This window comes from Podarcis pityusensis, assembly GCF_964106645.2.
Source record: "Podarcis pityusensis genome assembly, chromosome: 3".
NCBI classification, from domain to species: Eukaryota; Metazoa; Chordata; class Lepidosauria; order Squamata; family Lacertidae; genus Podarcis; species Podarcis pityusensis.
In genome coordinates this window covers 122,338,778-122,356,207 of record NC_138026.1, presented here as the reverse complement: position 1 = coordinate 122,356,207, position 17,430 = coordinate 122,338,778, and the positions used below count along the sequence as shown (strand labels likewise).

Genomic DNA, 17,430 nt, shown 5'->3' with positions numbered 1-17,430 from the left:
ATTACGGTATTTTCTGTTAATAAAAAGCTAATCATGCCTGCCATTCTTTCCCGCCCTGTAGATGACCTGGGCTCACTTGACAGCTCCTTGACATCAGCATATGCCGGCTTTACGCCCGAGGTGTCCTGAGCACCTGGCCACGCTCCTGGGGGAGACACGCCAAATTTGCAGCCTACAAGAAGGGGAGCAAACTGGAGACCCAACGGCCACAGATGGCCGACGTCAAGAGCTTGCAAGCCCTGCTTCTCTCCTGCAGAGGCCTGGAAGGAAGGGGACAGGTGTGTTTTAAAGGGCCGCCAGCTATGGCTGCAGTGGGCTGGTGAGGGCCACATTCATCAGCCAGGAGAGGGGAGGAAAGGCAGGAGGGGTTGTTACTGGCCCTGCTCCCGCCCTGCCCGTCTCTCTACCTGCTCTGCTATCTCCTGCCTCTTCAGTTCCAGCATCTTCTGCTGCTCGTTGGTGTGGTCCATGATGTTCCTTCCGCCAATCAGCAACTTGCTCTCCATCGCCTGGAGAAAGGAAAGAGGAGGGAAATGATGGTTTATCAAGCCACGGCTTAGTATTAAGTGCTGTGCACACACAGTAGCTGAACTATGGTTTTTTTACCACCAAAAGCAAGCAAACAGGACCTGAAGCTGTGGTTTGCAGATGGCTTCCATGGACCAGTGTGGTGGAGCTGCTGGGCCTCCCAGTCTAGCCCCAGGCTCCTTTTGGGCATGTAAGAGGGAAAAGAGAACGCACAGAAATCAGCCCTGAGTGCTCACTGGAAGGACAGATCCTGAAGCTGAGGCTCCAAGACTTTGGCCACCTCAGGAGAAGAGAAGACTCCCTGGAAAAGACCCTGATGTTGGGAAAGATGGAGGGCACAAGGAGAAGGGGACGACAGAGGGCGAGATGGTGGGACAGTGTTCTCGAAGCTACCAGCTTGAGTTTGACCAAACTGCAGGAGGCAGTGGAAGACAGGAGTGCCTGGCGTGCTCTGGTCCAGGGGGTCACGAAGAGGCGGACATGACTAAACGACTAAACAACAACAAGAACAACAGCTTTACAAGGTTGAGACACCAAAGCAAAGCAAGATTTGAAACGCTTCCAACTCTACAATTCTATGATTCTAGGATCCCAGCACAGTAAGTAATACAGGGATGACATCTCAACAGCACCTGTGCGGTGACCCCTGATGAGAAACACACAAAATACAAGATGCAACAAAAGCAAGGCGAAGACTTCCCCAAGAAAGATGTTAGATTGTTTTTGTATGCCACAACTGCTGCTAGAATTTTGCTGGCCAAAAATTGGAAAACACAAGAAGTACCAACAGTGGAGGAATGGCAGATGAAGATGATGGATTTTTCGGAGCTAGCCGACCTGACCGGAAGAGTCCGCGACCAGAAGGAGGAGGAGCACCAAGAGGATTGGAAGAAATTCAAAGACTATCTAGTTAAATATGTTAAGATAATCTAAACAGAATTACTTGCGAATATCAGATAGGCCTAGGATTTAAATATGTGATGTTGTAGAATATTAAGTTTAAAGTTAAAATGAAAAGAAAGAAAGATGTTAATTGACTAAGTAAATTTTATGTGAAAATAGTTTTGGAAAACTGCTACAATGATTTATATGGAAACTCAGCCAGGGGTCACTTAACAATGTTAACAAAAGTGGAGTTATTATAGTTAAGATAAATGTTTGTTTGTTTGTTTTTTATGTTCTTGTTTTATTTGTTTGCTATAAATTTGGAAAACCAATAAAAAAATTTTTGGGGGAAAAAAAGCAAGGCGAAGATTTCAGTTAGCAGATTTCTCAGCGAAACGAGCTGCCCAGGGAAGATCTCTGGAGGGTTTTGCAGTGACCTTCCATCGGCATCCCTCAGGAGCGTGGGGATTTCCTTCCTATGAGGACCAGCGGAGTGTTGGTGGGGAGGCAGAGGGCTGGAACCAGAGGAGAGGACCTGGTGGTGGTGCCTTTCTCCACACCGAGTTCCAGAGCTGTGAACAAGGGCTGGCAGAGTCCAAGAATGCCCCCAGCACTGTGGCAAGAGAAACTGATGGACTAGGTGGAATTGGCGGAATTGACACACAAACAACGTGACAAGGACAACTGACTTTAAAGAAGAATGGGAAGCTTTTACGAAGTGCTTAAAGAAACAACAAAATGAACTGGACTCCTTGGCAGGCTTTGAATAAACATACACAAACTTTTTATTGGTAATATATAGATAGATAAATTAAGGATCTTTACAGTTTTATAATATGCAGAGAATAACATGTGCTGATCGCCGAAGAATGGATGCTTTTGAATTCTGGTGCTGGAGGAGACTCTTGAGAGTCCCATGGACTGCAAGAAGATCCAACCTCTCCATTCTGAAGGAAATCAGCCCTGAGTGCTCACTGGAAGGACAGATCCTGAAGCTGAGGCGCCAAGACTTTGGCCACCTCATGAGAAGAGAAGACTCCCTGGAAAAAACCCTGATGCTGGGAAAGATGGAGGGCACAAGGAGAAGGGGACGACAGAGGACGAGATGGTTGGATAGTGTTCTCAAAGCTACGAACATGAGTTTGACAAAATTGCGGGAGGCAGTGGAAGACAGGAGTGCCTGGTGTGCTCTGGTCCAGGGGGTCATGAAGAGGCGGACACAACTAAACGACTAAACAACAACAACATGAGCTGAAAAACCAGAGAGGAGCTGAGGGAAGTCTGGGGGGGGGGGGAAGGGTTTTTTATTTTGGGGGGGAGGGGAAGGGGAAAAATGGGGGGGGAATCAGGATGATGTGTTTTTGATAAATTGTTATGTTGAAATTCCTAATAAAAATATTTTAAAAAAAGAAAGAATGCCCCCAGCCACCGTCCCTCATACGCAGGTCATGCCCCCCTGTCCTGCCGACCTCTGGCCAGGAAGGAGCTGTGGGCACCGTGCCCCTTGGGCGCCTGTTCCCAGGCCTTGGTCCTGACACATCCCACGCTAGGCTGGCCCAACGCCAGGACCACGTCTCTCCGTCTTTCCTCCCTTCCTTCCTCCCTTCCGCACAGCTGTCGGGCTCCACAGCTGCCGCCGCCGCCTGCAGGACAGCTGCAGCCCCAGCTTGCAAGGCACCCTTCCCTTCTTGCCCAGAGCAGCCCCCTCCCCACACAAACCCCAGCGGCGGAAGCCCCCACCTGGAAGGCTGGCAGGCAAGTGGCTTTCAAGGCAGTCAGGGACTGGGGTTTTGCATGGAGAATCCAGCCCCCAATGAGACCCCCCCCCCCCCATGGAGAGGGAATCTGGCAGGAGCTATGGGGGCATGTGAACCTGCCCCCTGGCGCTCTCTGTCCATTCATGGGGGGCAAAGAAGTTGTTTTCTTTGCAAAGGAAAGCTCGGGTTCTGAGTTGGGGCAACTCGGGGATGTCTTTCCGCAGGGCCTGCAAGACAGAGCTGTTCCGCCTGGCCTTTGGTTTGGACTCAGTCTGACCCTTATGTTTCCCTCCCCTTACGGTCTTGATTTATCGGCTATTTTAAAATGAGGCTGCATTTTAAATTGCATTTTAACCTGTATTTTAAATTGCCCCCCCCCCATTATGTTTTTACTGTAATTTTATTGGTGTTAGCCGCCCTGAGCCCAGCTCTGGCCGGGGAGGACGGGGTATTAATTATTATTATTATTATTTATTTTTATTATTTCAGGATTCCATGGGCAGAGAACTAGGGAAGATGTGGACTGAAGAAAGCCACTCGGCTTTGATTGTGAAGATCACAGAATCGTAGCATTGTAGAGCGGGAGGGTGTAGAGATCAGATGGGATTACCATGAGGAATTATAAAATATACATCAAGCCATCGTGTCCACGATGAAGACATTGTGTTGACTGGGTTTGGTATATTGACGATAATTTCTGATTAAATCCCTAAGATTCTACATTCATGCCCTTTTGATGCCCTCTTGCCTCTACTGCCCATTCCCCTCTTCTTCACGAGTCACGTACACACTTCGACAGCCAGGCAAGCATCCTGGGCCATAAAGATAGTGGGCAAGTTTCTTTGAATCTTAGGATGATGATCTTAGGGCCAGGAAACAGGTTTCACATGAAGGTGATAATGGTCACTGTCCTCCTGGCCATCCTCCTTATCATATGTATATTGCTTGTTTATTACCTCCGGGGTTGCCAGATGCTCTTCTTTGTAGTTCTGTTCTTTGTTTACCCCAGAAATATTTGTGCTTAATTAGTTTTAGTAGTTTAACTTTCGCCCCACGTGGGTTTGTGGAAATGCTCAAAAGAAATCTGATTGGTTCTTACGAACGCTCTGTAAAAAGTTTTTGTGTGAATAAAACGGCCTGGGCTGGGGGCTGCGGAGATCTGATGGACAAGCACAGAGAGACACGATTATACACACCCTTCCCAGAGTCTTGCTGGTTCTCTGTGTGTATTCTTATTAATCAGAGTTCAATCCTTCCTTTACTTTGCGAACGCAACAGGAGGGGACCCTAAGGGTCATCTAGTCCAACCCCCTGCAAAGCAGGAATCTCAACTAACCTCTGCCTAAAAACCTCCAAGGAAGCGGATCAGGAGTGATGTTTTGGAGCAGGGTGGAAGAAGTGCCAACGAGGAAGTTCCAGACCAAAGAGGTTGCAGATGAACTCAGGACCACAATAAAATCAAGATATAAAACCACAAAATACATAGTGAAAATAAAAATTACAACCCAATAGCCCCTCTCCCCACAAAAACACATTTTAAAAGGGCATGGGATATCAGTCAAATGAACCAAAGGCCTGGTTAAAAAGGAGCGTTTTTTCCTGGCACCTGAAGGTGCATAATGAAGGCGCTAGGCGAGCTTCCCTGGGGAGAGCATGCCACAGACAGGGAGCCACTGCAGAGAAGGCCCTGCTCTCGTGTTGCCACCCTCCAGACCTCTCATGGAGGAGGCACACGAAGGAGGGCCTCAGAAGATGATCTCAGGGTCCGGGTAGGTCATATGGAAAGAGGCTGTCCTTGAGGTATTCTGTGAACCGCCCTGAGACCCCCAGGTATAGGGCAGTCTATAAATTCAATTTAAAAAATTTAAATTTTTTTTAAAATGGCAAGATTTCCTGTGCAGCCACCTCAGGGGATGGACTTGTGGCATCTCTGAGGGTTTCCAAGATGTGGCAAAATCCACCAGAAAGCCCTTTTGAATCGAGCAATGCCCGTCTCCTTCCCACTTGAGAACCCCCAGCCAATCTGCCCCCCTGCTGTGTTAACCATGTGGTGAGCTGCCCGCGTGGCACAGTGACAGAGTATTGGATTGGGACCAGGGCTCAAATCCCCCACTCAGCCATGAAGCTCACGAGGTGACCTGGGGGGCCAGTCACTGCCTCTTGGCATAACCTACCTCACAGGGTGCTTGTTGGGGTTAAATAAGGGAGGCAGCCATGTGACACCACCTTGAGCTCTTTGGAGAAAAAGGCAGGGCCCAGATGTAATGAACAGGTAATGGCAATAGTAATGAATTCTTCAATGACAAACCTAGACAGCATCTTAAAAAGCAGAGGCATCACCTTGCCAACAAAGGTCCGTATAGTTTAAGCCATGGTTTTCCCAGTAGTGATGTATGGAAGTGAGAGCTGGACCATAAAGAAGGCTGATGGCCGAAGAACTGATGCTTTTGAATTCTGGTGCTGGAGGAGACTCTGGAGAGTCCCATGGACTGCAAGAAGATCCAACCAACCTCTCCGTTCTGAAGGAAATCAGCCCTGAGTGCTCACGGGAAGGACAGATCGTGAAGCTGAGGCTCCAAGACTTTGGCCACCTCATGAGAAGAGAAGACTCTCTGGAAAAGACCCTGATGTTGGGAAAGATGGAGGGCACAAGGAGAAGGGGGCGACAGAGGACGAGATGGTGGGACAGTGTTCTTGAAGCCACAAACATGAGTCTGACCAAAGTGCGGGAGGCAGTGGAAGACAGGAGGGCCTGGCGTGCTCTGGTCCAGGGGGGCACAAAGAGGCGGACATGACTAAACGACTAAACAACAACAACAACTTGGGCTACAGGGTGGGCAATTTCAAAAGTCTATATAAGAGCTTGCACACCATTGTTCTGGGTTCCTCCTTCCTCCTGCATGTGGGGAGCAGGGACCCTGTTGAAACAGTTTAATAAAGATCGGGCTTACTAGCTGTTTTGCTTCTCGATATACTCTGGTTGGAGTCTGTTGTTTTCTCCTACCAATAGGGAACCCACATAAGGACTCTATATGGGCTCTGGAATACCCCACAAGGGAAAAGGAGCAGTATTTTTTCTGATAACACCCCCAAACCAAATGAGGAGAGATGTTCATTATCATATAATCCACCCGGTCTACTGCCCTTAGTGACACAAGACCCTCATAAAAGTGCATGGTCTAAAATTGTGCACCAAAAACTCCTCTCCTGTGGACTCCACCCACACCAGCTTCTCACGATAGGCTTTATTAAAGCAAAAAGGCTAATTGGACAGCGTCTGAAGGACTTAAGAGCAACAGAACAATCTGGCCATTATAAAGAAACTCTGTCCTTGGTATGCCTCCCCCCCCCCACTTCTCAGTCTGATTCCCTGGCACCATATTTGTATAAATTAACTATCCCAAAATACAGAGGTGCCTTCACACTGGCCAGATTGGATGTGATGCCCTCTGCCGTACTTGAGGGCAGAGACCAGAAGATTCCAACTGAGAAACGACTCTGCCCATGTGCAGATGGCAGAGTGGCTCATGGTCTCCTGCCCTGTCCCCTTTATAAAGACCTGAGGAATGAGATCATCACCCCACTCCTACTTACCATCCCAGGCCGCCCATCTGTGGCCACACTGGTCTTTCTTTTATCAGATCAAAATGATCAGGCAGCAGCAAAGGTTGCTAGGTTGATCGAGGGTGCAATGAGATTAAGGGCCACTAAATGAACAATAATCTTGGTCATTTGATTGTCCTTTTTACCCATTGTTGTCTTTTTCATTGAATACAATTAAAGAAGAAGATTGGAAAAAAATTAAAGTATATCTTCAAAAATATTGTAATATTAAAGACTGTTAGAAAGATGTTGGAAAAAGAAAATTAGGTAGTTTTGGTAGATATGATATAAAGGATTAAGCAAAAATGAGTTGATGAAATTGATGAAAGAGAGGATGTTAAATTATAATATTTTAAATTAAACTACATAAATGAAAATAAGGTTGGAAGGATTTGCTGAAAAAACGATCTGAACTAGAATACAAAATTGGGAGGTGAGAGGAGGTCAAGGAAATAAGTAAAGGAAAAAAAGTTATGTAAAGGTTTAATCTGTTCTTGTTCTATTTCAATTGAATGTATTTTTATACCTTCTTTTTTTGTTTCTTTTTTTTCTCTCTCTGTTATTGTTATATTCTTTTTTGTATTTTGTATTGTTCTTTTTTCTTTTTGTAACTTTAAACTTTGAATAAATATTATTATTTTAAAAAAAAAATGAATACAGTGGTACCTCAGATTAAGTACTTAATTCATTCCGGAGGTCCATTCTTAACCTGAAACTGTTCTTAACCTGAAGCACCACTTTAGCTAATGGGGCCTCCTGCTGCTGCCACACCGCCGGAGCATGATTTCTGTTCTCATCCTGAAGCAAAGTTCTTAACCTGAGGTACTATTTCTGGGTTAGTGGAGTCTGTAACTTGAAGCGTATGTAACCTGAAGCGTCTGTAACCTGAGGTACCACTGTATATTGCTTGTTTTATGTTGCTATGGCTGTTGGCTAATGCGAATCTATCTATCATTGTCATATAACCACTCCACAAACACATCAGGATGAAGGCTTAATAAGGATGTTGTCCAGAGGAGCCCCCCGTTTCATCTGCTGACTCTAGCGAGTTCTTGCATCAAGGGAGCAGGAGAATGTTTTGCCTTCAGAGAAGGAGTGTCTGTGTGCAGATATGCTGACTATTTTCAAATAAAAGGATGATGGAAAGATGAGGAAGTGGGGAATTGCTGTTCACCCCCTCTCCCGGGGAAAGATCTGCATCAGTGAGTTTAAATTGCAACAAGGTAGATTTCGCCGATCCATTAGGCCAAACTTCCCGTCCAACAGATGCACAATCCCGTTAAACTGAGCCCTTGGAGGTAAGTCAATTTCTGCATATTGTAATCTGTGGGATTATTGCTGCTACGGTCCAGCTCGGCTCACCAGCAAAATAAGCTTTCTTTGGAAATTGCCCACCTTGGATGAAACAGCTGCTTGCGCAAGACAGACACTTCCAGACATGGCCACTCAAGGAAGCGAGGGAACAAAAAGTCCCCCTGATCTCTGGGGATAAATTCCAGGAGGGAGAGAGGGTTTGGAGTGCTACTCATCTGTGCCTTTTCTTGCTTTATTTAAAAAATTGTTTCACTTGAAACACAGCCTGGCAGACTGAGGAACAGCTGGACATGATCCTGGACTGAACATTTTGAATAATCTTTATATACATTATCAGCCGATGGACCATTGGAGGTCCTCCTTATTTCTTTTTCTTATCTCTCTTTTACTTTTCCCGTCTAAGATTTCAGGTTTGGGGGTTTTCTCCTGCTCTCTACCTATATTCATGTTTTGTTATGTCTTTTGAGGCCCGCTTAATGAAGATACACACAAGGAGGAGATAGATGGATGGATGGATGAAAGACCCTCCGTGAGCGGCATGGAAGGGAGGGTCTCCGGGGGGGGCGCTGGGGGAAGGAAGCAATGAGGCCTCCTGACCGCCTTTCGCTGCTCACTGGCTGCAAGCTCAGGGGCCTACTGCTCTACATACCCCGCATCTAGCACACTTATATAGGTCACCACAAGCAGCCAATGCGCTTCCGTTGGCAGGGCTGTAACTATTTCTCACTCTCCCCCACTGGCTATTCTATGCATCGAAGCCTCCCTCCTTCCCAGGGGGTGCTTCCCGGGGCAGGCGGGTGCTGTGGGGGGTGGCTTGAAAGGGTTTCTGCCCGCCTCTCCTCCTTGCCTGCGTTGCAATTTCACCGACATCTGGCTCCTGGGAGGCCCCTGCGGCAGGAGCAGGCTAACTAAATGGATTAAAGAGTGAAACTGGAAACCGCCGGCACCACATGCCGCCGTAAACACACCTCTGCCAATTACACACTTATTTGCACTTAGAGGCACACTCACAGAGGAAGCCTGGCACTAACAGACCCAGCACATGCGCCATCTGCTCTGGAGGAGACCCAAAGAAATCCATCTCGGAAGGCGAACACGCACACCGTTCCGTAACAACCATATTCAGTTTCACAAGGATGCATTAAAAGGAGAAGAAGAAGAGTTTGGATTTGATATCCCGCTTTATCACTACCCGAAGGAGTCTCAAAGCGGCTAACATTCTCCTTTCCCTTCCTGCCCCGCAACAAACACTCTGTGAGGTGAGTGGGGCTGAGAGACTTCAGAGAAATGTGACGAGCCCAAGGTCACCCAGCAGCTGCAGGTGGAGGAGTGGGGAAGCGAACCCGGTTCACCAGATTACGAGTCCACCGCTCTTAACCACTACACCACACTGGCTCTCAGGGGGAAGAAGAGCATCAGGCCAGTGGCCCATTGAGTCCAGCATCCTGTTCAACAAGATGCTCCAAAGAGGACAGCTGCAAGGATTCAAGCACCATGCCATCTCTCCAGTGTTAGAAATCAGCCAGGCGCCAGGCGCGTTTTGCGACGGGCACATCTGATGGCAACCGCATTGAGATCTCTGGATGCCAGGATGGCAAATGGGGAAAGCAAAGAGTCACTTAGAAATGGACCCGAAATATTTTCCTTGAAGCTTGATTATGTTTTATTCTGGATTGTTTCACAGTGGTACCTCTGGTTGCGAACGGGATCCGTTCCGGAGGCCTGTTTGCAACCTGAAAAGAACGCAACCCGCGTCTGCACGTGTGCGGGTTGCTATTCACCGCTTCTGCGCATGCTGTGACATCATTTTGCGTGTCTGCGCGTGCGTGAGCGGTTAAACCCAGAAGTAACTCTTTCCGGTACTTCCGGGTCGCCATAGGACACAACCTGAAAACACGCAACCTGAAGCAAACGTAACATGAGGTATGACTGTATTTGATGTTTTAACGTGCTTGTAAACTGCCTTGAGACTTGTTCTTTCAACTATAATGCCGTATAGAAATGAAAACAACAGCAACACTCCTCTGCAAAATAAAAAGCAAAGGCACCCAGGCATTCGACATACCCTCCAACGTTTCCACAATGAAAACAGGGACGTCCCATTCCACAACAATAATTTTACTATTTATACTCCACATATCTTACTAGGTTGCCCCAGCACTCTGGGCAGCTTTCAACATATATAAAAACGTAACAAAACGTGAAACATAAAAAAACTCCCCTATATAGAGCTGCCTTCAGACGGCTCGGGGGTCAGATAACTCCATACCCTCCAACATTTCTCCGATGAAAATAGGGACATTCTAAGGAATAGTGGGACATTAAATTGGAAACCGTGATGGCTTCTCTATATCAGGGACATCCCTGGAAAATAGGGACACTTGGAGGTTTTGATTCCATTTTGGCGACCATAACCTAAGTTTAAGGGTGGCGCTTTGGGTTAAACCCCAGAGCCTAGGACTTGCTGATCAGAAGGTCGGCGGTTCAAATCCCCGTGACGGGGTGAGCTCCCGTTGCTCGGTCCCTGCTCCTGCCCACCTAGCAGTTTGAAAGCACGTCAAAGTGCAAGTAGATAAATAGGTACCACTCTGGCGGGAAGGTAAACGGCGTTTCTGTGCTCTGCTCTGGTTTGCCAGAAGCGGCTTAGTCATGCTGGCCACATGACCCGGAAGCTGTACGCCAGCTCCCTCGGCCAATAAAGCGAGACGAGCGCCGCAACCCCAGAGTCGGTCACGACTGGACCTAATGGTCAGGAGTCCCTTTACATTTACCTTTAACCTAAGTTTAGGGTGCCATTTGGCAATTCAGTTATATATCTGAGTTTCTAACACTGCGACTCCCCTCCTGTGGTTTCCAGGAACTGGGATTCAGAAGCATTTACTGCCTCTGAAGGTGGAGGCAGAGCAGAGTAGGCACTGAGAGCCCTTCTCCTCCTCCATGAATTTGTCTAAAGACAAAAGACACACACACACACTTTCCCTCTCTCCCTGGCAGGAGGTTTAGGCATTGCCAGTCTTCATGAAGCGACCGTGTTGTGCTTTTGGAACAAAAGCATAACTGCTGCTGTCATAATTGGAACAAGCTGGGACGTCTCTCTGTGTGAGTGCGTGTGCATGTCTCTTTTCCTGTGAACAGACATGATCTTTGGGTGATGGAGTTGTGGGAGGGAAGCTGCTTCTGATTATCCAGGCCAAGAGAGTAGTTTGGGATGAGTGCTGGTCCAGAGAGCCTTACTGCAGTGGGGAGAGATATCTATATTTCCTTTCTTCTTTTTTAATAAAAGGTTCTCTTGGATTGGTCGGAGAAGAACAATCCTTCAAAAGGAGATTTAAGAACAAGCAAAAAGCAAACCGGATGGTTCAATTTCTTTTTCTCTCTGCTTCTCATTTTCCCAAGCTTAAATTCTCCCCAATTCTGTGACGGTTTGGATTGTTTTTAAAACTCAAAAGGGTCTCCGTTCTCCAGAGCCATGCACCTTTGTGTGCCGTTTTCCTTGACAGACACATTTTTGCTTTCGCAAGCAATGCCTGCTAACACCACCCGTGCTTCTACAGTTATTGTCGCCACCGTGCGCATCTTACGCAGCTTCCCCCCACAACACACATCTCTGCCTGGTTTTGTCTTATCTGGTCAGGAGCCACATCACAAAATCTGGAGAAGTGAGAATTCCAAAGGCCAGCTGCCAAGGAGTCAGGAAGGCAAATGGAACAGGATTTCTCCCCTGCGCTGAATTTCAAGAGCTCTCCAGGATTTCTGGCAAGAGTCTTTCCCCAGCCCTCCCTAGAGAGACGGGTGTGGGGCAGGGTGTGGGGTGTGTGTGGGGGTGAACCTGGGACCTCTCTGCATGCAAAGCGTGTGCTCCACCCACTGAACCACATGGCCCTTGTGCAATCCAGGAGTCATGTTTCAGCATTCTCTGTGATGTGGCAGGACATCCTGGGCTTCTTAACAAAAACGCTTCTCAGTTCAACAGAGGGCTGACTATTTCTCATCCTCTCATCTCTCTTCCTTCCCCTCCTCCCTCCTAGATCGAGAGACTCAGACAATATTAAATGCTAAATGATGCCTTGTGGTTGGTAGTCTGGGGATCATCTGGATAGGAAGACGAACAGCCCCCGTCAGGGACTCATCTTTGTCTTCCATTACACAAGAAAGCTTTTCATCCATCAAACGGGGACCAATAAACTGGGGTTCCCCTCCCTTTCTGTCTTTTTAAAACATTATCTCATGCTTTGTTTCCATTCCCACTTCTCTCCCTGGAATAAGCTGGAGGAAGCACCCTTGAAAGAAGCATCCTCAGCCAGACCACCCATAGAATCACAGACTTTTAGAGTTGGAAGGGACCCCGAGGGTCATCTAGTCCAACCCCCTTCAATGAAGGGATCACAGCCATCCAACCTGTTTAAAAACCTCCCCAGAAGGAGAGCCCACCACCTTCTGAGGTCACCTGGTTCACTGCCAAGCAGCTCTTGCCATCAGAAAGTTCTACCTAATATCTAGGGGTGCGTGTGTAATGGAGTTACCGGGGGGGGGGATGTGTGCTAGGAGGCAACGGGGGAAATGACTTTGGAAAGCTCGTTTCACAGGATCAAGTTCATCAGTTTTGTTGAATTAACTAAACTAAATAGTTTTAACGGGATTTTGAATCAATGTGGAATTCATCGTTCTGAATTTTACGGTGTTGCCATGCTGCTATTCTGAATGATGCTTTCCGTGGGGCAGGCACTGGGGATGAGTTGATGGAACCAAGGGAGGGACCTAAAGCAGTTTGGGGACACTTCTCTTCCCTAAAGCAAACTAGGATCATTAGGTAGGATGGTGGAGAGCTCCAAGCAGCGCCAGCAGACTCCTCTGCCAGCCAGCCCTTCCTTGAGATTTCGCAGCACCCGTGGGCAACTTACGACACGGATGAGCTCGTCGCACGGTTTGCCCGTGTGCAAAAATGGGAGAGGGGCTGCATGCTCAAAAAGCAGCCACGGCCGTAACTGAGACGGCGTGGAATTAATTTCCCAGATATTACAGGCCCTTGGGTCACTCTCTGCCTATTACGCCAGCTCCTCTTCATATCATGCTGATAACATTGTGGAAAATTACTTCCAGCCTTTAAAAGGGCACTCCCTGCTTTCAGGCAGAAACGACCCTGGGTCTGAGCTCATCATCAGCTCGGCTGCTCTGGCAAGGCAAACAAGCGCCGCCGACATTTCCTCGCAGCTGAGGCCGCCCAAAGAGCTCCTTTGATTGGCACCACCTCCCCAGACCCAGGCAGGGCAGGCGACCGGCACCGCAGAGCAGGGAGCTGCCTTAGGCCAGGTCAGACCGTTCTGGGTCCGCCCAGCTCAGCAGCGCTTAGGACACTGGTCAGTAGAAGCTCTCAGGGGTTTTGGACAGGGCAGGGGGGTGGCCAGCCTTAACCCAGAGACGCCGTGGGGGCTGAGCCCAGGACCCTCTGCATGCAAAGCAGCTATCAGTCTGGCCGCCCACCTAATAATAATAATAATAATAATAATAATAATAATAATAATAGTAATTTATTATTTGTACCCCGCCCATCTGGCTGGGTTTCCCCACCACTCTTGGCGGCTTCCAACAAAGATTAAAAATACATTAAAATGTCACACATTAAAAACTTCCCTGAAGACAGCTGCCTTCAGATGTCTTCTAAATGTCAAGTAGTTGTTTATCTCTTTGACATCTGATGGGAGGGTGTTCCGCAAGGCGGGTGCCACCACCAAGAAGGCCCTCTGCCTGGTTCCCTGTAGCTTTGCTTCTCGCAATGAGGGAACCCCCAGAAGGCCCTCGGCGCTGGATCTCAGTGCCTGGGCAGAACGATGGGGATGGAGACGCTCCTTCAGGAGGTCAGCAATAATCACACGGCATAAGTGGAGCCAACTCTTTATTAATGGAAACAAGGTCTACTCAGGAGGCCAGGCCTAGAGCACAGCAGCTCATCCCGGGAGATCTTGCCCGTATGGGGCAGAAGTGGGGACTGAGGTTCCCTGCCTTCCTACAGCTGCCTCACTCTCCTCCCCCACCGCAGGCCCTTCCCAAGGAATCTGAGACTATGCCCGTGTCTCTGTCTTTGCTCCCCCTGCTTCATATCTCTCCTGGCCTTGGGAGACCAGTTGGGAGGAGAGCTTGTTGCAGCAGGAGGGGGAGACCCCCTGGCTTCTTCACCAGCCTGACTGATTTCTGCCTCTTGGCCTCCTGCTTTAACTGCTGCCTCTGAATCTGCACTGCTCTCTGCTACAGACTCTTCCTGCTCACTGAATCCTGTTGCCTCTTCTGCTTCCGGCACCTTCTCCTCCCAGTCTGCTCCCTCTGACCAGGCAATATCACCCCACCACCGACCCCCTGGCTCTGAGCCTTCTTCCTTTGGAGGTTTTCTTGGGGGTTCCCCAACTGGTGCCCTCCCACCACTCCTCAGCATCCAGCCAGTCCAGGACATCAACTTTCCAGGAGCCACTGGCCAGCAGAGCAAGGTTGTCCTGCGTGGAGGGTGGCATCACAAAAGAAGACCTCCTGGTCCCCTGCCCACTCTGGGCATGAAGGGAGGAAGCTGGCTCTGGGGTGTGTGTGTGTGTGTGTGTGTGTGTGTGTGTGTGTCGGGGTGCAGATGACTGCCAACTTGTGATTTGGGAATTCTAAGCCAAGAGAGCAACCACCACAGCTCCCTTTTGTGGGGCGAAGATGAACATGGGGAGCTATGGTAACGGATCCTGCCTAAATGCCACCAAAGGAGGTGCCTTGCAGATCTTTGCTCTGGAGAAGAGAATTCCCTGCAATGATGCTCAGCGGAGTCGGTTGCCGGGCAACAGGTTCTCCTCCCACCTTTTCCCTCTGGAGATGCTCTGCTCAAAGATCTCTTGTGTTGACAAATGCCTCATCCTACTCTTCAGCCCCCAAGATCTCCCTGTGTTGATGTTGTGGTCTCTGGACTCGCATGGTACCGACAGCCTGGACGAACTGCAAGGCAGGGCCACAGATCCTCCTGCCCCCCCGCCGCCAATCGTGTACCCACACTGCACACCGTCACTGGATGCAGCCCAGATGTGTATCTTAGACCCATGGAATGGATACCCGCCCTGCAAATGTGTTTTAAAAGAGCAAATTGCGTTAAGAGCAGCCACCGGGGGCCAGAGAGGAAGGTACAGTAGAGAGAGAGAGGAGGTTGGAGGACCATCTGCCAGGGGTTCCTGCATTGCCGGGGTTGGACTAGATGACCCTTAGGGGTATCTTCCAATTCTATGATTCTGTGAAGCAGCTAGCCAGGCCAGGCATCTTGGCTCAGTGGGGCTGACCGATGGGGCTCTCAGGATGCCCCTTGCATGGGGCTGCGTGTACCTCTTGCATGTACACAAAACAGAGCAAGGGAAATGAGAATTCTGCAACCTGAGCCATCCCTTGCACCATTTGTTCTGCAGTTCTTATTCCTTCCCAGCGTTGCTGATGGCAGGGAACGCCCTCGGCCACCTGAGAACCCGGCTCAGCCCTGCCTCCTCTGGGGAGGAAGGGAAAGGAGAGTGTCAGGCGCTTTGAGACTCCTTTGGGTAGTGATAAAGCAGGATGTCAAATCCAAACTCTTCTTCTTCTTCTTCTTCTTCACACCAGCTCTAGGTTCTCAAGTCCCACTTTCCCACCAAAGAGAAGCTGACCTTCTCCAGAGGCCTGGCTGGGATGATGCCCTCCACAGCATCCTGCGCTTCCTCTCTGCTCCTCCGCAACCGCAACGCTTCGCGCACGCTTCCTTGCAGGAAGGAGGGAGCAAAATATGAGCAGAGCCGAAAGCTGTCCAACAACAAGAGCCTTCCGTTTGAATGCCAGCGAAATGGAGGGGGAGGAGGAGGAGATGGGCTTTGTTGCCCAGCACTGTCCCCCCCCCATCCTCTCCCCCCTCCCGCTGCCATTATCAGGATGCTGCCGCTGCCTCCTCCACCAGACTGTTCTGCCAGGAAGAATCACATCTCCCAAGCCTCACAGAGTCATTCCCGGAGGAAGCCCAGCTACGCTGCCTACCAGTACGACTCTCGCCCCATTCGCTGTCAAAATTAGGTCAGGCTGCTCTCACAATGGTGTTTCTCAAGATCCCTGCTCAGGAATGATTTCTCCATAACATGGTAGTAAGAAAACACACACACACACTTTTTTCAAAATAAAAAGCACACCATTGTTATCAGTGCCACAAATCCTGCAAATGGAAAACAAACACGAAGGTGTCTTAACACCTGAGCCACAGATGGGGGGGAAAGGGGCTATGGGAAAAGAGAAAGTATTTGTTGATTTTTCAAACTCTTTGCTGACAAGCTCCTGTTATTCCAGGTAGAGAACTTGCTCTGTGTGGAGGGGAGGTTTTTAAGCAGAGGTTGGACAGTTGTCTGTCATGGATGCTTTAGCTGAGACTCCTGCATTGCAGGGGGTTGGACTAGATGCCTCTGGGGGTCCCTTCCAACGCTATGATTCGAAGGACCCTGGTTCATTCCCTGCAGCTTCCGCCCTACTTAGCCACTGGCCTATAACCCTGGAGCTCAGCCACCAGTGGCAAAACACAGTCCCAGGTTAAGGGGATTTTTGGCCTGCAAGGACCTTCAAGCACCCAACCGCTTGGCCCTTCAGAGTCCTCGGGACTGTGGAGGCCGGCAGAACGCATTGCACTTGTTTTGTTTTGCCCCTGAACATTCCCCCTGCAAAAGGAAGCCTTTTGCGGAGGCCGCTTTGCTCACCAGCAGAGGCTTGCAGCGGGCTTCTCTTCTGCTCACCTACAGCGAGCAGCAAGCACCCCCAGGGGAGCAGCAGGGGAGCCTGCCATTCACATCCCTCCAGCCAGGAAACCCCTTCACACTTCCCCATGAAGAAGCTTGCTGTCCTCGCTCCCTGCCCTGCCCAGGTTGGCAGCAGCTCCAGAGAAGTGGCCCTACTCTGAGTAAGGCACCCAATGTTCCATCCTCTGCGCAGGGCCTGGATCTGTTACCTTTGTTTTCTTTGTGAAATGTATATTTCCCACCCCCCTTCTCCCCAAAGAGCCTCTGGATTGGCTGTGCCAGGATTGGACCCGGGGGCTTCTCCTAGGACCTTAGGGTGAAGGGTGGGCAATTAATTAAGCGGGGCTGCCCTTGAAGCTGATCCAGAAACTCCAGCGGGTACAGAATGCTGCAGCGAGGCTCCTTACGGGGTCCTTGCTGTGGGATCACATTCACCCGGTCCTATACCAGCTGCGCTGGCTCCCGGTGGAGTCCAGGATCAGGTTCAAGGTGCTGGTTTTGACCTTTAAAGCCCTATGTGGCCTAGGACCCTCATACCTACGGGACCGCCTCTCCTGGTATGTCCCATGGAGGATCTTAAGGTCCAC

General features: G+C 49.4%; 1 protein-coding gene and 1 long non-coding RNA gene across 3 annotated transcripts in view; both read right to left on the bottom strand.

Annotated features, from left to right (window-relative positions):
* LOC308474782 overlaps nt 1-17,430 on the bottom strand; it is a 98,279-nt gene that overhangs the window by 16,232 nt on the left and 64,617 nt on the right. The window lies entirely within an intron of this gene.
* The window catches only part of KIF3C (kinesin family member 3C), a 43,439-nt gene that overhangs the window by 16,232 nt on the left and 9,777 nt on the right, over nt 1-17,430 (bottom strand). For both annotated transcript variants that reach the window (XM_081000951.1, XM_081000950.1), the window contains exon 2: nt 408-509. In XM_081000951.1, the coding sequence (XP_080857077.1) occupies nt 408-509 (102 nt within the window). The remainder of the gene's footprint in view (nt 1-407; nt 510-17,430) is intronic.